Source organism: Hypanus sabinus, chromosome 2, assembly GCF_030144855.1.
Source record: "Hypanus sabinus isolate sHypSab1 chromosome 2, sHypSab1.hap1, whole genome shotgun sequence".
In the NCBI taxonomy this organism is placed as follows: Eukaryota; Metazoa; Chordata; class Chondrichthyes; order Myliobatiformes; family Dasyatidae; genus Hypanus; species Hypanus sabinus.
This window is the reverse complement of record NC_082707.1, coordinates 66,218,361-66,239,120: the sequence shown is the minus strand read 5'-3', so window position 1 is coordinate 66,239,120 and position 20,760 is coordinate 66,218,361. Positions and strand designations below refer to the sequence as shown.

The window sequence follows — 20,760 nt, the reverse complement described above, 5'->3', positions numbered from 1 at the left end:
ACCAGCCGCCGACCAGAAAAGGCTCCCTTTATTCACACTCTTTGCCTCCTGCCAATCAGCCAATGTTCTATCCATGCTGGTATCTTTCCTGTAACACCACAGGCTCCTAACTTGCTAAGCAGCCTCATGTGTAGTACCTTCTGAAAATCCAAGGACCAAACACCCACTGATTGTCCGTTTTCTGTCCTACTTGTTATTTCTTCAAATAATTCCAACAGACTTGTCAGACAAGATTTTCCCTTACAAACACCACACTGACTTTGGCCTTTTTAACATGTCCCTCCAAGTAACCCTGAAACCACATCCTTAACAATCAACTCCAACATCTTCACAACCACTGCAGACAGACTAACTGGCCTATAATTTCCTTTCTTCTACCTCTCTCCCTTCTTGAAGAGTGAAGTGACTTTTGCAATTTTCAAATCTTCTAGAACCATCCTAGAAACCATCGATTCTTGAAAGATCATTACTAATGTCTCCACAATCTCTTCCGCCACCACTTTTAGAAGCCTGGGGTCTACACCATTTGGTCCAGTTGATTAATTTACCTTCAGACCTTTTAGTTTCCTAAGCACCTTCAACCTACTAATGGCAAATTCACTCACTTCTGTCCCCTGACACTCTCAAACTTCCAGCATGCTGCTAGTGTCTTTCACAGTCAATACTGATTCAAAATACTTATTCAGTTTGTCTGTCATTTCCTTGTCTCTGAATACTAGCTATCCAGCCTCACTTTCCAGCAGTCCGACATCTACTCTCACCTCTGTTTTACAGTTTATGTACCTGAAGAGACTTTTGGTATCGTCTTTAATATTATTGGCTATCTCTCCTTTGTCTTCCATCTTTTCTTTCTTGAAGGATGTGTCATCCTTCTGCTCCAAAACCTTGTTACGAATGTCCTCTACTAAATGACACCCCAGATTACATAAAATACTGAGTAGGACATAGTTTCAGTCTTGGGCACTTAGGCACACAATGCATCTGAACTTGCATTTTTTAGTTTCTGTGGACTTCATGCATACATGAAAAAAATATAATAAGCACAAGTATTTATTATTGTGTTAACATACAATATTGTAACAGAAGATAGTTTTAGTACATTAAAATATTATAGATGTAGTTCAGTCCTTAACTGTTGCAACTTTATTAGAATATATAAGATCTAACAGTACAGCACAGAGTAGGCCTTTCACCCTACAACGTTGTGCTGACATTTTAACCTATTCCATTATTTATTAATACAGAAAATACTCTTTTTCACAAATTATTGTTATTTTTTTTAGAGTATCTAATCTCCCACTTGTAGTTAAGCTGTTTATAAATAGCTGATAATAATTAACTTATAGTGAATCAGTCACCAGTTTTATGACCAGTTTTATTTCGTCTTTCCTTGCAATTTTTAAAATAATATCTGCAAAAACATTTATTAAGACAATGACTTCAGCTTAAGAACATACTGGCTTAATCTTTATTTTGATCTTGGTCAGGGCCAGTGTTTATTATATCCAAAGTCTGGTTTTAAAAACTATGGAAACTTAATTTTTACTGAACATGGTTTCAATTTATGTGATCCTCAGCACAGAATCAACAGATACTTTTTAACATGGCTTGGATTTCACAGATGATATAAGTATAAGCTAGCAGAAACTGGAACAATTATATTCTTAATATCATTACCTTGAATGTAAATAGCTCTATGACCTTTGGTAATACTCAGTACATGCCAGGGATCCTTTGAGCCATTTGGAAAAATTATTCGACTTCCTTTAATGTTAGTACCTCCATAGTTTTCATTGCTGTGCTGTACAGCATGAGCAAGTACAGTACGATTGAATGCAGGACCAAATAAATCCATGCATTGCTGCAGTTTGTAACTAAAACAGAAGAGAGACAGAAAACAAGAGTTCGTAAAGTAGTTCCTTTTACTTATATAATTAACAAAGACTTCAAGTTGATCCAGATGGGCAGGAAATAAGAGTACTGTGAACTCTTGAAAAAAAAAACATAAAATGAACCTTACCATGTTTGTATTTATTAAGTTTATTGTCTTGTAAAACCTTTATACAAAATTGATTTTGAATTTATAAAATAGATCTCCAATGAATTACCTTTGATGGAATCAAAACAAAGCATGAAATATTAACACGAGTTATTTTGTATGAAAAATGTTCTTTTATATTAATTTTTCCCAACATTGATAAGAAAAGCTAATATATGCATACAAACAGTAAAGAAAGGGGGACCAGATTTGATTAAAAGATACTAGTTGAAGGAAAAGAATTGAGCACATCAGGATTTCTCAGTTCTCATGAGATCACATATCCCCTGAAAAAAACATATAAAACTTCAGTTTAAATCTTCATCTAAATTGCAATTAATTCAATGTTTCTTTCACATTGCAGAGAAGAGGCAACTAAAAATTAGGTTATCAACTTATGAGTGAATTTGGATTCCATAGTAAACAGAGGTATTGATTTATAGCCAAAACACAAATGGCATGTTTTGTGAATTCCTCTTGCTTTTTGCTTATTTCTTCATCCCACAGTACCCTAATAAAGTTCTCAGAAAATCTCAGAATGAATTCTCACTGGTAAAGACAATATATAACAAGCATAACTCTCTGTATAACTTGGCTTATTAGTTTTCAACAAACTAATGTCTGAAGATGGTTAATGGGCAACTACTTCTGTATTCCAAATGTGCAGAGTCATCCTGAAAAGTGAATATTTAGTATTAAATACATAACGAATAATAAACTTAGCAAGGAAGAAACCGTCCCAACTAATACAACTAAAGCAAATGAATTGAACCGGAAAATTTCTGAATTGGCAGCATAACTGTTGGCAGATGTTTGGCAATGGGAGAAAGTAGGTGAAAATAGTTAGAAGAAAATCAGCCCAGGCTATAGATTCGGTACTGCAGTCATGAGAGAGGATTGAATGAAGAGACACAAATTTATCAAGCAGGGGCCAAATTAGTGTGCCAGCCATTCCTACAATACCTGCAAGGACAGTCAATGGTCTAGACTGCATTGTGTAAGATAGCAAATCTCACCACAATTCTCAGCAGTTATTAATATTATTACTAGTACAAAACAGGTTCTACAGTAAATTATTGCCAATAGTATTCTAGATTTTCCTTCGCTAGTAGGGTACTCCATTGCTGGAATAACGTATTGTGTTTTAAAGGATGAAAAAATATTGCTGGCGGAACACAATTTGAAAACAAATAAAACCAGATTCTGATTCAAGTAAAACACACAATTCTGTAGCAGTCATGCTGAAGGGTTTCAGCTCAAAACCTCGACTGTACTTTTTTCCTACATGCTAGCTGACCTGCTGAGATCCTCTAGTATTTTGTTTGTGTTGCTCAGATTTCAAGCATCTGCAAATTTTCTCGTTTGTTTCCAGTTTCTTATATTCTTATTTTTGTTCTACAGCTAAATGTGAAATTACTCAAGAATACTGTGATTTAATTTTCCTCACTAAAAGATAAGTGATGAATAAAGCATGCTACTAGTATCAAAGAGCCTAGAATCCAGTTTACCTGAGGGGAAATCCAGCAAAAGGCTGCTGCAGAGAATCAGTTGACTGATAATATCCAAATTCTGTACATGACTGATAAGCCCATTGTCTGCCTGAAATGAGTGAAAAATTCCATTGAAGAGTGAAAACATATAAAAAAATACACTGCGGCTAAGTGCATAAACATATAAAAATACTCTGTGCTCAAGCAGGTAAATGCTGAATACCAAGTTCTACTAAGTTTGCATATCACATTGTGGGCCAGCTGGAACAGCAATTCCCTTCCTCAGAAATTAACTCACAGCCTGTGAGGTAGTAAGAGGGGAAGAAATTGCTTTCTGCTTCTGACTAGAATCTACCCAGACCACTTTTAAAATACATGTTTTTAATCATTTTTCTGTGAATGGTGTCAACTTTGACGAGCGTTCCCAAAGGTTGAACAACTGGCCAAAACAAATTATGCATGAAGACTAATCATTTTGGCATTCAGTGGTCAGGGAACTAAAACCTGCCATTAGATGATGACCTCAGCACTGAAAAAGAAAGATTGGGGGGGAAAGCGTTAAAAGGCAGCAGCACGAGCTGGAATGTTTCTATTTCCACAATCTTTTCCGGAATATTTTTACTTAGTATCTTAGTATCAAGTTAACATGGGAATGTGATAAGAAGCGCTTGGGAGACAATTCAAGAACAAGGTTATTGACTGCGGCTCATGCACGCCCACACAATGCAGCATATTTGAAACACTGGTATCATTCACTGCAAATTCTTATGCTGGTTCTAGCTATGTGCTAGACAAAAGTTGAACTGTTACATTTTTCTTATAGTTTGTGCCCTGGCCTGGACATCAGTTCACAAAGGCCATGTGAAAACAGAACCATTTGAATTATAAGACGCTAATATAATGTATTACATCTTAAAAGAACTTTAACATTATGTTAAGGCTCTGCTAAATAATGAGAGCTGACCATATTATTTTAAAGTAGCTGCTTGAATCCAATGGGAAATAGATTATCACTGGAAACAATCATGAGTGCAGTTTTGAAAATGTACCTTCGTTAATATTCCTTTACTACCTATTCACTCAGAAAACCTAACTATCAGGGTTCTCACTCAATTCTAACTCTAACATTTATAACAAATATTAATATTAACCCCAGACCTCAATGAAATTCTGCGGCCCAATTGGAAGGAATGTTTTCTTCATAAATCCGTAAATATTTAGACTTTTGCAAAAAAAAGCACAATGTATGTATTTACTTTGGAAATCTGTTTCTAAAATAAACTTCTAGGTACACCAAGAACCCGGTCTAAAAACAAAACTCACGGACAAAGAGGGAGGGATTGGACTTGACAGAAGCTTATGTACTCTCAATGTGCTAATCGGTTCTTTTTGTATAGTAATAATTCAAATGATTTTATGTGATAATGAAAGAAATTGAAATAAAACATGCTTGGTATGGCAGTGCCAAGAGAACAACCTCTCCTCGAAGCTGTAAAAAACGAAGGAGTTGATCATGGGTTACAGGAGGAATGGAGACAGACTTGCCCCTGTTGACATCAATGGGACTGTAGTTGTGAGGGTGAGTAGCTTCAAGTTCCTCAGTATACACATCACCAAGGGTCTCATCTGGACTGTATATACTGGCTATGTGGTGATAAAAGCACAACAGCACTTCTTTCACCTCAGATGGCTGAAGAAGCTTGGTATGAGTCCTCAAATCCTCAGGACTTTCTATGGGGGCACCATCGAGAGCATTCTGACAGGCTGTGTCACCACCTGGTACGGGTACTGGACTACCCTCAATTGCAGGGCACTGCAGAGAGTGGTGCGGATAGCCCAGTGCATCTGTGGATGTGAACTTCCTTCTTTTCAGGACATTACATCAGCAAGTACATAAAAAGAGCCTGAAGGATCATCAGGGACTCCAGCCCCCCCCCAACCACAAATTGTTTCAGCTGCTTCCGTTTGGCAAATGATCCTGCAGTATTAAGGCCAGGACCAACAGGCTACAGAACAGCTTCTCTCACCAGGCCTTCAGTACACATTTATCAATACACATTGATCTGATCGCATATCTGACCATACATACATGTATACAATCCTAGTGTTTGGGCAATGTCTTCCCATATTTCTCTTCTTATTGCTTGTACATAGCGACGGAGACACAATATAAAATCTTTTACTCCCTCATGTTGTGAAATGGATGTAAGAAATAAAATACATCTTAAACCTTAATCTGTTAAGTTACAAACAAATTATTAATAATGAAAAATGAACTACAGAATGGTCAATAGCAAAAGCACAACCCATGAAGCAACATTATCTATATTGTACTAAACATTACTTGAACATCTAACTGAAGAAAGTATCTTTCACAACATACACATAATACATGGGCAATGTGCACCATACTCATTTTATGTGACTTCTGTAATAACAGAACCCAGCAAAACAACATCAATTTCACCATTTTTGTCACAACTTATCTGGCTATCAAAAGTCTGTTCTCCTGTCCAAGGAATTATCTAGCTTGTACTTGCATGATAATATTCAAATATGGGTAAATGATCAGCATTTACCAGTCAATGGTTTCAAAATGGGAACAACTCTCTGGGGGGAAGAAATCCTCCCACTCCCAGTAATCTTGAACAGCACAAGCTCTGGACTTGAATCTGTAGACTGGATTGTTAAATAGATGGTTTTAATCTTCCATACAGACTGATAATAATAAACTGGATTTCAGGAAGGAGATGAGTTCTATGCAATGGGTGTGGTGTGGTGAGCTTGGGAACATGGAGAATCAGAACTCTGAATGCCTTGCAGATTGTAATGAATGGTACAGGTTGGATGGATCCCAATTTCTAAAGCCGGATTCTTATTACATCAGTGTCATTGGAGCAGATATTGATAGAACCATAAGACATAGGATCAGAATTAGGCCACTCAGCCCGATGAGTATGCTTCACCATTGTATCACGGCTGATTTATTAGCCCTTTCAATCCCCATTCTCCTGCCTTCTCCCTGTAACCCTTAATTGCCCTGACTATTCAAGAACCTATCAACTTCCACTTTAAATAAATCCAAAGACTTGGCCGCCACAGCTGTCTGTGGCAATGAATTTTATAGATTCACTTCTCTCTAGCTAAAGAAATTCCTCCTCATCTCTGTTCTAAATGGACATCCATCTATTCTGAGGATGTGTCCTCTGGTTTTAGACTCCCCCACCATAGGAAACATCCTCTCTACATCCACTCTGTCTTGGTCTTCAATATTTGATAGGTTTCAATGAGATCCCCCCCCCTCCTCTTCAATCTAAACTCCAACGAGCACTGGCCCAGAGCAAACAAATGCTCCTTGTACATTGACCTATAAACTCCAGTAATCATTTTCCTGAACCTCATCTGGACCCTCTTCAAAGCCAGCATATCTTTTCTTAGATTAGGCCAAAAACTGCTCCCGGTATTCAGTGCAGTCTAACCAATGCCTTAATAAACCTCAGCATTATATCCTTGCTTTTATGCTCCAGTCCTCAATGCAGGCATTGCATTTCCAGGGGACTAGAATATAAAAGCAATGATCATGGACTCCAGTAATGGTGGCACAGGAAGCAAAAAGGTGCCCATGAATTCTGTTGTTAGCCATGGAGACAGACAGTTTGACAGACACTTCCAATGATGTGTGAAACTATTTCAATTATCCACTAGTTTTGTACTTCAGAATACAGTAAGGTAGCAGTTTTTAAATAGTGGTTGTTTTCCTACTTCCATCTGCTGCTGGAGAAGCCCAGGAAGTGTTCAACATATCAGATAAAAACTTGCTGTAACTTGCGTCCAGACACTTTTCTTCATACGTATCCAGTAGCAGCTGAGAAACCTTTGCATATCTCTTGTACGGTATACCCAAGGAAGAATTCTCCATTATCGTACAGAGCTTGTCAATTGTAATGTTGGCACCTTTTGGGTCCTGTTTAAAAAAAACATATAAACAAATTACTGGAGACATTTAAAGGGAAATCATGAACAATTACATTATAAGAAGATAGTTAAGTTCAAGTTTATTGTCATAACCAAATGAAACATATTTCTTTCAGACCACAGTGCATCTAGAAAGCATATGTCACATACAGCACTGAAAACAAAATATTATCACAAATTAGTTAATGAAATATAATTCAAAAGTCATTATGCTATAATAAGGAATGCCTACTGTTCCATGGCTAGACTATACTACAATAAGGAATGTCCACCATTCCATACCAAAACTATATCACAACAAGGAATGCCAACTGTTCTATGCCGAGAACACATTTCTGGAAATCTGATTACTTGGCTGCCTATCTCCCACCTGTATAAAGATCAAAGCCTCTGAGTTAAGGACAACAAAGAGGAGGCTGTGGGAGGCAGAAAGGCAGCTACAGGACTCCTTTAAGTCGGTGAACTTGGCCGTGTTCAAGGACTCACCAGAGGACACACTATTGTTTTCACAGACTTTATAAAAACATGACTTTATAAAAAAGATGAACGTGTCACCACAAAATCATTCAGAGTCTTCTCTAAACAGAAGCCCTGGATGAACCATGAGATCTGCAATCTGCTCAGGGCCAGAATAGTGGCATTCAGATCAGATGACCAAGGAAGATCTTTGGAAAGCCAGCTCATGTACAAAGTAGCAATTCCAGACCAAACTTGAATCACTGAAGGACGCTTACCACCTGTGGAAGGGCTTGAATAATATTGCCTCTTACAAAGTGAAACCAAGCGACATAGGTGACTACAAGGCTTCACCCCCAGATGAGCTCAATGCCTTCTACACTCTTTTGAACACCAAAACATGGAGAAGCCTTAACAAGCTCCCACAGCCACTGGTGACCATATGATTTCAGTCTCTGAGGCCGGCATAAGAACATCCTTCAGGAGGGTAAACTCACAGAAAGCATCCAGCCCAGATGTACTAAAGACCTGTACTGATCAAATGGCTGGAGTGATCACCAATATCTTTAACCTCTCACTACGACAGCTTGAGTCACCTACCTGCTTCAAGCTGGCTAAGGTTATACTAGTGTGCAAGAAGAATGTGGTATCTGCCTCTATGACTATTGTCCAGTAGCTCTTTGAGAGGTTGTTGGTAAAACATATCAACTGCTGCTGGAGAAGTGACTTGGATCTGCTCCAATTTTCCAACTTGCACAACACAACCCTGGAACAACTGGACAGCAAAGAAGCATACATCAGGATGCTCTTTATCAACTACAGCTTGTCATTCAATACCTCCCCTCAAAACTAATCAACAAGTTTCAAGGCCTCAATCCATTCTTGTGCAATTAGATCCCTGATTTCCTCACTTGCCAACTCCAATCAATTTGGATTGTCAACAACATCTCTTCCACAATCTCCATCAGCACAAATGCACCACAAGACTGTATGCTTAGCCCCCTGCTCTACTCACTTTACAGTTATTTATCGGTGAAAGTAAGCACAGTTCCAATATCACTTTAAGTTTGCTGATGACACCACTGACATTGGCTGAATCAAAGGCGGTGACGAGTAAGCATATCGGAAGAGATTGAAATTCTGGTTGAGTGGTGCCACAACAGCAACTCTCACTCAATGTCAACAAGACCAAAGAGCTGATTACACAGTTCAGGAGGAGGAAATTGGAGGTTTGTTACCCAGTCCTCATCGGAGGATCAGAGGTGCGGAAGGTCATTAATACCTTGATGCTATCATTTCAGAGGATCTCTCTTGGGCCCAGCACGCAAGTGCAATTATGAAGAAAGCACGGCTGTGCCTCTACTTCTTTAAAAGTTTGCAAAGACTTGGCATGGTATCTAACTTCTATAGATGTGTGGAGTAGAGCATTATGGCCTGATATGGAAACAGCAAAGCTCTTGAACAGAAAACCGTACAAAAAATAATGGACTTGGCCCAGTCTGCCGTGGGTAAAGTGCTGCCCTCATTGAGCACATCAAAATGGAGCGCTGTCACAGGAAAGCAAAGTCACTTCAAAGATCTCCACTACTCAGGCTATTCTCTCTTCTGGCTGCTCCCGTTAGGAAGACCGAACAGACCACCAAGTTCATGAACAGTAATTACCCTTCAACCATTAGCTCTTGAACTAATGGGGATAACTTCACTTGCCCCATAGCTGAACTGTTCCCACAACATATAGACTCACTTTAAAGGACTGTACATCTCATGATCCTGTGATTTATTGCTTATTTATTTATTATTATTATTATTCTTTCTTTTGTATCTATACAGTTTGTTGTCTTTTTCACATTGGATGTTTGTCCTGCTGCGTGCAGTTTTCATTGATTCTATTATGGTCCTGGGATTTACTGTGTATGCCTGCTAGAAAACAAATCTCAGGGTTGTGTATGTGTGGTGAACTACATATACCTGTCTGGACACGCCCCCCCCCACTGACTGCTCCTGTGGCCCCTCCCACAGACCGTGGCTCCTCCCACGGACCCCGGTATAAAGGCGATTGGAGCCTGAGCCCTGGTCTCAGTCTCCAGGATGTAGTGTGGTGGTCAATTGCTGCTTGTTCTTTCTTCCAGTCAATAAAAGCCTATATCTCGCCTCTTGTCTCCGAGAGTTATTGATGGTGCATCAATTTTATTGGCTGGAAGTTTTAAAACATGGAAAGCATTTTATGTCCGGAAAAATTAGATGTGAACTCCCAAGCTCCAGGAGCAGCTCTTGCCTTTGAACTCTGGCTTGCATGCTTCCAATCATACTTGGAAGCGATTCCAGTGACTGAGCCTGCCACAATGTACAAAATACTACTATCTAGAGTAAGTCCGAAAGTATTCATCCTTATCAGGGACCTGCCAACCTACCAAGGGGCACTGGACGCCCTCAAAAGACAGTACCTGCGGCCGGTGAACACCGTCTATGCAAGACATTGCGTAGCGACGCGGCGACAGCGACCCGACGAGTCGAGTGGGCAGTTTCTCCAAGCCCTACAGACACTCGTGCGAGCTTGCGACTGCAAAGGATTGACAGCGGAACAACATGCGGAGCTGCTAGTACGAGACGCCTTCGTTACGGGGATCAGGTCAGTGTACGTGCGCCAGCGGCTGCTGGAAAATGCCGATCTTACCTTACGCTCGGCGATCGAGACGGCCGACACGCTGGAGGCTGCTCTGCACAACGCTGACGCTGTCCAGCCGCGCGATCCCCCGCCGGTTCCGTGGTCGCTGCAGACCCCGCCACCTGGATCCACCACCACCGCTGCCAGTCGCGAGTCCACGAACTACCCGAAACCGACCACAGCTGCTGCCAGTCGCAAGTCTGCGCAGTGTTACTTCTACGGACTCGAAAAGCACCCCCGAAACCGCTGCCTGGCCCGAGAAGCGACCTGCTCCAGCTGCGGGAAGAAGGGCCATTTCGCCAAGGTCTTTAAGTCTAAACAACCAGCAGGGTCAGGCAGCACTGCGTGTGAGGCATGGGGGCCGCCATCTTTGTCGCTGCCTTCTTGCCTGCCCGCCTCGTGCGAGGCATGGGGGCCGCCATCTTGCCTGCCCACCTCGTGCGAGACATGGAGGTGGCCATCTTTGTTGATGCCACCTCGCCCCGCCCCTGACCCACCAGTGCTTACCGGGCACCAAGACAGCAGTTCAACTCTGGCCTCCGTAACCCTCGACCAAAGCGCCCCACACCAGCTTGCAAGGTCAATGATGGACATCCTGGTGGAGGGGCACAGGACTAGCTGCCTGTTTGACATGGACAGCACTGAGAGTTTTATTAACCCGGACACGGTGCAACGCTGTGGACTCGTGACACGGCCAGTAAGCCAGAGGGTCACCATGGCTTCTGGGTCATATTCCACAGACATCCGGGTGGGTTGTGTAGCGACATTGGTGGTGCAGGGCACAGAATATAGGAACTTTGTGCTACTGGTCATGCCTCAACTGTGCGTGCCTGTGCTATTGGGGCTGGACTTCCAGAGCCACCTCAAAAGTGTGACTATGGCATATGACGGGTCCCTCCCACCACTCACTGTCAGGAATCCTCAGTTTTGTGGGACTTCGTCATATACCCCACTACTGACCACACACACACATCCCACCCAGCACCATGCTGACAGCTGCGCCACTGACACCACTTGCAGCCTCTCCAACCTAAAGATCCCTCCCCCACCGCTGTTCGCCAACCTGACCCCCGACTGTGAACCTGTGGCAACTAAAAGCAAGAGGTACAGCACGAGGGACAGGGCCTTCATTCAGTTGGAAATGCAGCGGCTGCTCAGGGAGGGGATCATTGAGCCAAGCACAAGTCCTTGGAGGGCCCAGGTGGTTGTTGTTCGGACCGAGCAGAAAAATAGGATGGTCGTGCACTATAGCCAGACCATCAATAGGTTCACGCAGCTTGATGCGTACCCCCTACCCCGCATCGCGGATATGGTCAACCAGATAGCTCAGTACAAGGTGTACTCGACAATAGATCTGAAATTCGCTTATCACCAGCTCCCCATCCGCCCAGAGGACCGACCCTACACCGCCTTTGAGGTAGGCGGCAGGCTCTATCACTTCCTGCGTGTCCCCTTCGGTGTCACAAATGGTGTCTCTGTCTTCCAGAGGGAAATGGACCGGATGGTGGACCAGTGCCAACTGAAGGCCACATTTCCCTATCTGGATAATATCACCATCTGTGGTCACGACTGGCCGGATCACAACGCCAACCTCCAATGATTTTTCCATGTGGCCAAAGCCCTGAACCTTACTTAAAACAGGGACAAGTGTGTGTTCGGAACCACCCGGCTCGCTATCCTTGGGTATGTCGTGGAAAATAGGGTTATTGGCCCTGATCCCGATCGTATGTGCCCCCTATTAGAACTCCCTCTTCCCACCACCCTCAAAGCCCTCAGATGGTGCCTGGGCTTCTTTTCCTATTATGCCCAATGGGTCCCCCATTACGCAGACAAGGCCCGCCCCCTGGTCAAGTCTACCACATTTCCCCTCTCTGCTGAGGCCCGCGCAGCATTAAAGGGGACATTGCCAAAGGAACGATGCATGCAGTGCTGCCTCAATCAGGCAAGCAGGCCAGTAGCATTCTTTTCTCGTAGACTTCAAGGCCCTGAAATTCAGCACTCCGCGGTGGAGAAAGAAGCCCAGGCCATAGTGGAATCTATTAGGCACTGGAGGCACTATCTTGCTGGCAGAAGGTTCACCTTGCTGACCGACCAGCACTCAGTTGCGTTCATGTTCAGCAACCAACAGCAGGGCAAAATCAAAAATGATAAAATGTTGCGGTGGAGAATAGAACTCTCCACCTACAACTATGGTATCCTGTACTGGCCTGGAAGGCTCAATGAGCCCCCTGATGCCCTATCCTCGGGAAGCATGCACCAGCGCACAGCTCGACCAGCTATACGCCCTTCATGCAGATCTTTGCCACCTGGGGGTCACCCGATTTTACCATTTCGTGAAAGCCCGGAACCTGCTCTACTCCCTTGAGGACACCAGGACGATGACCAGGGACTGCCAAGTCTGCGCTGAGTGCAAACCGCACTTCCACCGTCCTGAAAAGGCGCAACTTATCAAGGCCACCCGCCCCTTTGAGCGACTGAGTGTTGACTTTAATGGCCCCCCTCCCTCCACCGACCGCAATGTCTACTTCTTCAACATTATCGACGAGTACTCGCAGTTCCCCTTTGCCATCCCCTGCCCCAACACCACTGCCACGTCCGTCATAAAAGCCCTGCGCCAGCTCTTCACTCTGTTCGGGTATCCCTGCTGTATCCACAATGATAGAGGGTCCTCCTTTATGAGTGACGAACTGCACCGGTACCTGCTGGCTAGGGGCATTGCTACTAGTAGGACCACGAGCTATAATCCCCGGGGAAATGGACAGGTGGAGAGGGAGAATGCCACAGTGTGGAGGGCCACACTTTTAGCCCTTAAGTCAAAAGGGTTGCCGGTCTCTCGATGGCAGGAGGTCCTCCCTGAGGCACTCCACTCTATCCGCTCCCTGTTATGTACGTCCACCAATGCCACCCCTAATGAGCGCCTATTCTCTTTTCCCAGGAAGTCTGCCACTGGGACCACCCTACCAGCTTGGCTGACATCCCCAGGGCCAGTGCTGCTCCGGAAACATGTGAGAAGCAATAAATACTCCCCGCTGGTCGAGAGGGTTCACCTTCTACATGCGAACCCCCAGTATGCCTACATGGTCTTACTTGATGGGTGGGAGGACACGGTCTCCGTCCGCGACCTGGCGCCCGCAGGAGCAGCAGACCACTACCCTGAACACTCCACGGTAACTATGAACCCTGTACCCGAGGTGACTCCGCGCACACCGAGCCCTACACAGATTCCTCACGATACTCCTATACCAGGCGCCTCGCACACGCATGAGGGATCACTGATGCCTAGTGGGCTGACACCTCTAGTTAGGCCGGAACCAGCACAACCACTGTCTCCGGTGCAATCACCACCGGCACCTGTGGAATCACATCCGGTGCTACGTAGATCACAGCGACTGATTTAACCACCTGATAGACTTAACCTGTAAATATACTTGTAAGAAACTTCGCCCCATGGGGACTCTCTTTTAAAACAAAGGGGGGGGGTGAATGTGGTGAACTACATATACCTGTCTGGACACGCACCCCGCCCCCCCCCCCCCCCACCGCTGACTGCTCCTGTGGCTCCTCCCACTGACCGTGGCTCCTCTCACAGACCCCGGTATAAAGGCAATTGAGGCCTGAGCCCAGCTCTCAGTCTCCAGGATGTAGTGTGGTGATCAATTTCTTCCAGCCAATAAAAGCCTATATCTCGTCTCTCATCTCCGAGACTTATTGATGGTGCATCAGTATGGTGACATATATGTACTTTGATAATAAAGTTACTTTGAACTTTGAAAATGCATGTGAAGAGCCATTGATGTGCAATGGAGAGTGGTCTGAAGTCTGAAGTCCACAATCATCTTGAAGCCTTCTCCATGTTGAGACTCAGGTTGTTGTTCTCACATCATTTGATAAGCCTCTCTGCCTCCTCTCTGTTTGCCAACTAGTCATTGGTGTCAATGAGGCCAACCACTGTTGTATCATCAGCAAGCTTGATGACATGACTTGAGCTGGATCTGGCTGCGCAATCGTGATCAGCAGCTGAATGAGTAATAGCTCTGGGGGCAACAGTCTTAGTGTGGTGGAGCTTGAGAAGTTGCCACCAACTTGGTGGGACAGAATGGAGCGGAGGGCCAGTGAACCAGTTTGAGCAGTAGGTGAGTTGGAAAGAGTCCAGTGTAGTCTGGTTTAGGCCAGTTACCATCACTCTCTTGGGCATTGCAATGATGCCTGTTGCCTTGAAGCCTGTAGGGATATTGGTCTGATGCAAAGATACTTTGCTCAGTTCTGGTCGCCTCACTACCAGAAGGATGTGGAAACCATAGAAAGGGTGCAGGGGAGATTTACAAGGATGTTGCCTGGATTGGGGAGCATGTCTTATGAGAATAGGTTGAGTGAACTCGGCCTTTTCTTCTTGGAGTGACAGAGGATGAGAGGTGACCTGATAGAGGTGTATAAGATAATAAGAGGCATTGATCCTGTGTCAGAGGCTTTTTCCCAGGGCTGAAATAGCTAGCGTGAGTGGGCACAGTTTTAGGGTGCTTGGAAGTAGGTACAGAGGGGATGTCAGGGGTAAGTTTTTTATGCAGAGAGTGGTGAGTGCATGGAATAGGCTGCTGGTGACGGTGGTGAAGGCGGATACGATAGGGTCTTTTAAGAGTCTCCTGGATAGGTACATGGTGCTCAGAAAATAGAGGGCTATGGGTAACCCTAGGTAATTTCTAAGGTAAGGACATGTTTGGAACAGTTTTGTGGGCTGAAGGGCCTGTATTGCGCTGTAGGGTTTCTATGTTCCTATATCTATTAAGACCTCTATTAGTTGGGCTGCAAAATCCCTCAGCACTTGACCAGGCATGTTGTCGGGCCCCACAGCTTTGCTTATTTATTAACCCTCCTGCTACCCATTATTTTCTGCCAGAGAGAGAACGCCAAGCAGTAAAATAATAATCATCCTACAAAGGACTGAAAAGGGTTTAAAACAGAAAAAAGGCCTTTATTTTGGCCTAAAATTTATGCATCTAAACAGATGTGATAAACTGGTATTGTAGTTATGTCATTTCCTCCATGGTCTCCTAGCTACAGATTTAAGATGGGACGTAGTAGGGGATTCAGGAGTTATGGAATTATGTGAATATACCAAGATGTTAACTCAAGCAAGAATGAGCCTTCAGTTTTTAATGTTAATTGCAAGCAGGAATCTGTTTAAAATTAAAAGGGCATCTTTGTAAACAAGAATTGTGCGGCATGCTAACAAAGTGACCAGTGTAATGTTACTACAGCATCAGTGACCTGGGCTCTTTCCCAGCATTGTCTGTGAAGTGTTTGTCTGTTAAACCCATGTCAGTGTGGGTTTCCGCTGGGCTCTCCACTGTCCTGTCACGTTTCAAAGACGTACGGGTTAATAGGTTAATTGGCCACATGGGTGCAACTGGCCAACACAGGCTCATTGAGCTGGAAGGGCCTGTTACAGTCCTGTGTCTCCAAACAAAAATAAAGAGTACTGTCTATAAGACTATAAGCTACTGACCAACAGCAGAGACTGGCAGATCAAGAGATTTCAGCAGCTTGTTTCACAAACTGATAAAGCCATGAGCCATTGTTCTCATATGTATCAGCCAAATATAAAACAATGTTAGTTGTCCTCCTTCAAACCAGGCAACTAAACACTGTGACAGCTAAGTTATTTAGTCATGTAGTATATCAAACATGCTCATGGGTCATAAGTATATTTGATTTGTCCAGGAATGATTGGGATATTTGTGTACCAGCGAGTCAGCCTTCAGAACACTAATCTGGGGAATCTGTGTTCTCTGTCCTCACAAATTTTTAGACCACTAATATGAAGCACCTTGTTCCAGCAAAGGCATTTGCAGAGTTATCTTTCAGTTACAGTGTGTTCCCATTGTAAATATTTAATTCAATAGAACCAGTTTTAGTCTCAAGATATTGAAGTAAACAATGTCAGTCTAGTTATTGAAATTGCATCAAACCACTTAAAGGAAAAAATTAGCTCTATTTATCACTTACTCATTAAAACATCAAAACATTCAGTGAAATGCTTCACTTTGCATCAACAACTGAAACAGTATGAGGATTGTGCTGGGGAGAGCCTACAAATACTGTCACACTTCCAGCCCCAACACAGCTCGTCCACAACTCACTAATCCTAACCCTAATCATATATCTTTAGAATATGGGATGGAAGTATAAAAGTTTCAAAGTTTCAAAGTTCTCCAAGAGAATGCACACCTGTTGTGATGAATAAAGACATTTTAGATCATAACTACAAGAGGTATAACTGTAGTTGCTGGAATTCCAGAGCAACATAGTCTGAAGTGCTGGAGGAACACAGCAGGTTGGGCTCCATCTATGGAACGGATGTTTCGAGCTGAAACTGCTCCTCAGTACTGAAAATAAAGGGGGAAGAAACCAGAATAAGAAGGTCAGGGAGGGGAATTAGTACAACAGAAGGTGATAGGTGAAGCCAGGTGAAGGAGAAGGTAGGTGGCTGGGACAGGGGTTGAAGTGAGAAGCTAGGAGGTGAAAAGTGGAGAAGATAAAGTGCTGAAGAAGGATTCTGACAGAAGGGGACAGTGGACCATGGGAGAAATGGAAGGAGGAGGACACCAGAGGGAGATGATGGGCAGATAAGGAGGAGGGAAAAGTCAGAATTGGGAATGGAAGAAAATAGGGCGGGGTGGGGGGAGAAACTACTGGAAGGAGAAATCAGTTGTCATACTGTTAGGTTAGGGACCACACAGACAGAATATCAGGTGTTACTCCTCTAACTTGAGAGTGGCCTCATCTTGGCAGTAGAGGAGGCCATGGATTAACATGTTGAAACAGGGAAAAGCCTGGGATTGGATATAAAACAGATGGCCACTGGGAGACATTGCTTGTTGCAGATGGAGCAAAAGTACTCGACAAAGCCGCCCATCACCCAGCTTCTGTGACTTGGTTCAGCATCACAACAGACTGACTCCTGGGGATTTGGCCACAATTAAACAGGCATTGCACATTTCCATGAGTTCAGTGGAATGCTGGAGAGCAACAACTAGTATCTGCAGTTACAATCAGAGAATCTGAGCATGTAATCTAATGAGATGTCAGTGGGTTTGTCAGGGCTAATCAGGGCTTTGGTGTAGAGGAGGAGAAATGCTGCCTAGCACCTCAGTTAGGTGGTTTATTTCTCTGGGATTAATTCTATCCACATTTGTTATTTCCCCACACCCATGCTTCTGTTCACATATCACTCAAACTTTACCATGAAATGCACATCTAAAATTATCTCTTCAGGAATATGATTATGGGCAAACACACTCACCGTGAAAGCTTTCACCGACAGGCCTACCATCTTTGAAATTCAGAGCACTTGGAGGCACATGATAAAATATGCCGCAGTCAGCATGGTTTCCTCAAAAGAAGAACTTGCCTGACAAATTTGAAGAAATAACAAGCAGGATGGACAAAGCAGAATCAGTTGATGTTGTGTACTTAGATTTTCAGAACGCCTTTAACAAGGTGTTGTATATGAAGCTGCTGAACAAACTACAAGCCCATGGTATTACAGGAAAGCGTGTGGATAAAGTAGAATGGATAATTGACAGTGGCTGATTGGCAGGAGGCACAGAGTGGGAATAAAGAGAGTCTTTTCTAGTTGGCTGCTGGTGTCTAGTGATATTCCACAGGGCTTTATGTCGGGATCGAGTCTTTTTATGTTATATGTCAATGATTTGGACGATAGGGGAATTTAAGGTGGAGTGTTATATGGGGGGCAGGGTTTAAGAGTCGGCACAACATTGTGGGCCGAATGGCCTGCACTGTGCTGTATTGTTCTTTGAATTGATGGCATTGTTGCAAAGTCTGCAAACAATATAAAGAGGAGGGGCAGGTAGTTTTGAGGAAGTAGAGAGGCTACAGAAGGACTTAGACGGATTAAGAAACAGGGCAAAGAATGGCAGATGGAATACAGTGCCAGGAAGTATATGGTCATTCATCTTGATAGAAGAAAAGAAAGGGTTGACTATTTTCTAAGTGGAGAGAACATACAAAAAACTGAGGTGCAAAGGGACTTGGGAGTCCTTGTACAGGATTCTCTAAAGGTTAATTTGCAGGTTGAGTCTGTGGTGAAGAAGGAAAATGCAATGCTAGCATTCCTTTCAAGGGGACTAGAATATAAAAGCAAGGATGTAATGTTGAGAATATATAAAGCAGTACTGAGGCCTCATTTTGAATGTTGTGAGCAGTCTTGGGCACTTTATCTTAGAGGGGATGTGTTTGAAACTGGAGAGGTTTCAAAGGACATTCATGAAAATGATTCCAGGATTGAATGGCTTGTCATATGAAAAGATTTTGATGGCTCTGGGCCTGTATTTACTAGAATTCAGAAGAATGAGGGGTGACTTAGTTGAAACCTATCGAACGGTGAAAGGCCTTGATAGAATAGATGCAGAGAGGATGTTTCCTCAGGTGGGTGAGTCTAAGACCAGAGGATACAGCCTCAGAATTGAGGGGCATCCTTTTAGAATGGAGATGTGGAGGAATTTCTTTAGCCAGAAAGTGATGATTCTGTGGAATTTGTTGCAGAGACACCTGTGGAGCCTATGCCTGTATGTATATTTAAGGCAGAGGTTGATAGATTCCTGATTGGTCAGGGCATGAAGGGGTATAAGGACAAGGCAGGAGATTGGGACTGAGAGGAAAATTGGAACAGCCATGATAAAATGGAAGAGCAGACTCGATGTGTCAAATGGCCTAATTCTGTTTCTATATCTTATGGGGAAATACATTGAAGGGATTCTGTGAGTCGAAAAGAGCTATTCCCTACTTTGTTGTTTTTTCAGTCCAGTCTGCGGTGTTGATTGTGCTACAAAATACAGCTTCTGGGAGCCTAGAAGAGACTGAGAAATTCTCTTTGATGAAATCCTGTTGTTTGCTTCACTCAGTGAGTGCTGTGCATGTTTCCTAGAATGGGGCTCTTGTCATGTCATCTACTTCCTCCACTGCATCATCTAATCATTGTGAGTTTTCAGTCCTTTCCCACTGCACAGCAAGATGAGGAACAGGCAGAGCATCAGGACGGCAGCTGACAGATATCACAAGGGCCAGATTTGTGCATAATATCAGGATGTGCCTTAAAACCTTAAGGCTCTTTTGATTAACCAGTCTACCAGCTCTGGTCACAAACCAGAAGACTATCCTTGCAAATTGCCATCTGTTAAAAAAGTAACCAAAACTAGGCACTTGTTTATGAGGGCTACCTTTGCATCTTGGAACTGTTAGTAAACCTGCTTCGTACTAAGTTCAGACATTATCTCAAAAACTTATGCAATTTATAGAAGTTCTCTTAAACTCTAAGTACTCTATCGACATCTTTTTAAAAATGATTGCATTCCCTGCTTTTTCATTAGTAAGCTTTCAGAAGGAGTAAAGGAGAAGGGTTAACAAAACGTCTATTGAAAGTGAGACCAGGGAAGTATAGCAGAGCATTTAGAAAAACTGAAGTTAATCAGGCCAAGTCAACATGGCTCTCTGAAATGGAAATCTTGTCTGATCAATTTATTAGTGTATTTTGATAGTGAACAACGGTACAAAGGTGACATGCTCATGACGGGTTATGAAGGAACTCCTTTGCTTCTTTTACATCTCCTTTTTATTTCAGATGTGTTCTGCTTCTTCCAGAGCCTGTTATCTACATTCTGTTGGCGTGTCTTCTGGTTGGCGATCTGCTGCTTTTTTGTCTCCAGGAGGGTTCCGCAAGGCTGCAAACGATACGAGCGGCATGGAGGCTAGGAAGCCCAGAGGCGGGTTGTGAGCCCTTTATCCACCCCATCTCCTGCCAGTTAAAGCAGGTTCAGAGTCGAGTGAGTGTTCAGCCCCATCTATCAGCCTCACACTCACTGCTACTGGAGGAGGGTGTCTGCATCCGGCCGTCTCTCTCGCTCCCTCTCACTCACTCCTCTTGAGTTCAAGTGATCTCTCTCTCTCTCTCTCTCTCTCTCGATGCCATTGCAGGATAGTGCTGGAGTGAGGTTTAATCGAGGCGGTTTGTAGATTGGACTCTAATTCAAGTGTAATGTGTTGTAGTCTCTGGTTTTTCCTGTTTTTTTGCTGCTACTTTCAGGTGATTTTGAATCAAGACGGCTTGCAGATAATGAACA

At 43.4% G+C, this 20,760-nt stretch overlaps 1 protein-coding gene across 1 annotated transcript in view; it reads right to left on the bottom strand.

The window, feature by feature from the left end:
- prss16 (serine protease 16) overlaps positions 1 to 20,760 on the bottom strand; it is an 87,581-nt gene that overhangs the window by 7,106 nt on the left and 59,715 nt on the right. The window contains exons 6-8 of the mRNA XM_059986985.1: positions 7,291 to 7,492; positions 3,547 to 3,637; positions 1,678 to 1,874 (exon numbers count right to left, since the gene is read on the bottom strand). Of these exons, the coding sequence (XP_059842968.1) occupies positions 1,678 to 1,874; positions 3,547 to 3,637; positions 7,291 to 7,492 (490 nt within the window). The remainder of the gene's footprint in view (positions 1 to 1,677; positions 1,875 to 3,546; positions 3,638 to 7,290; positions 7,493 to 20,760) is intronic.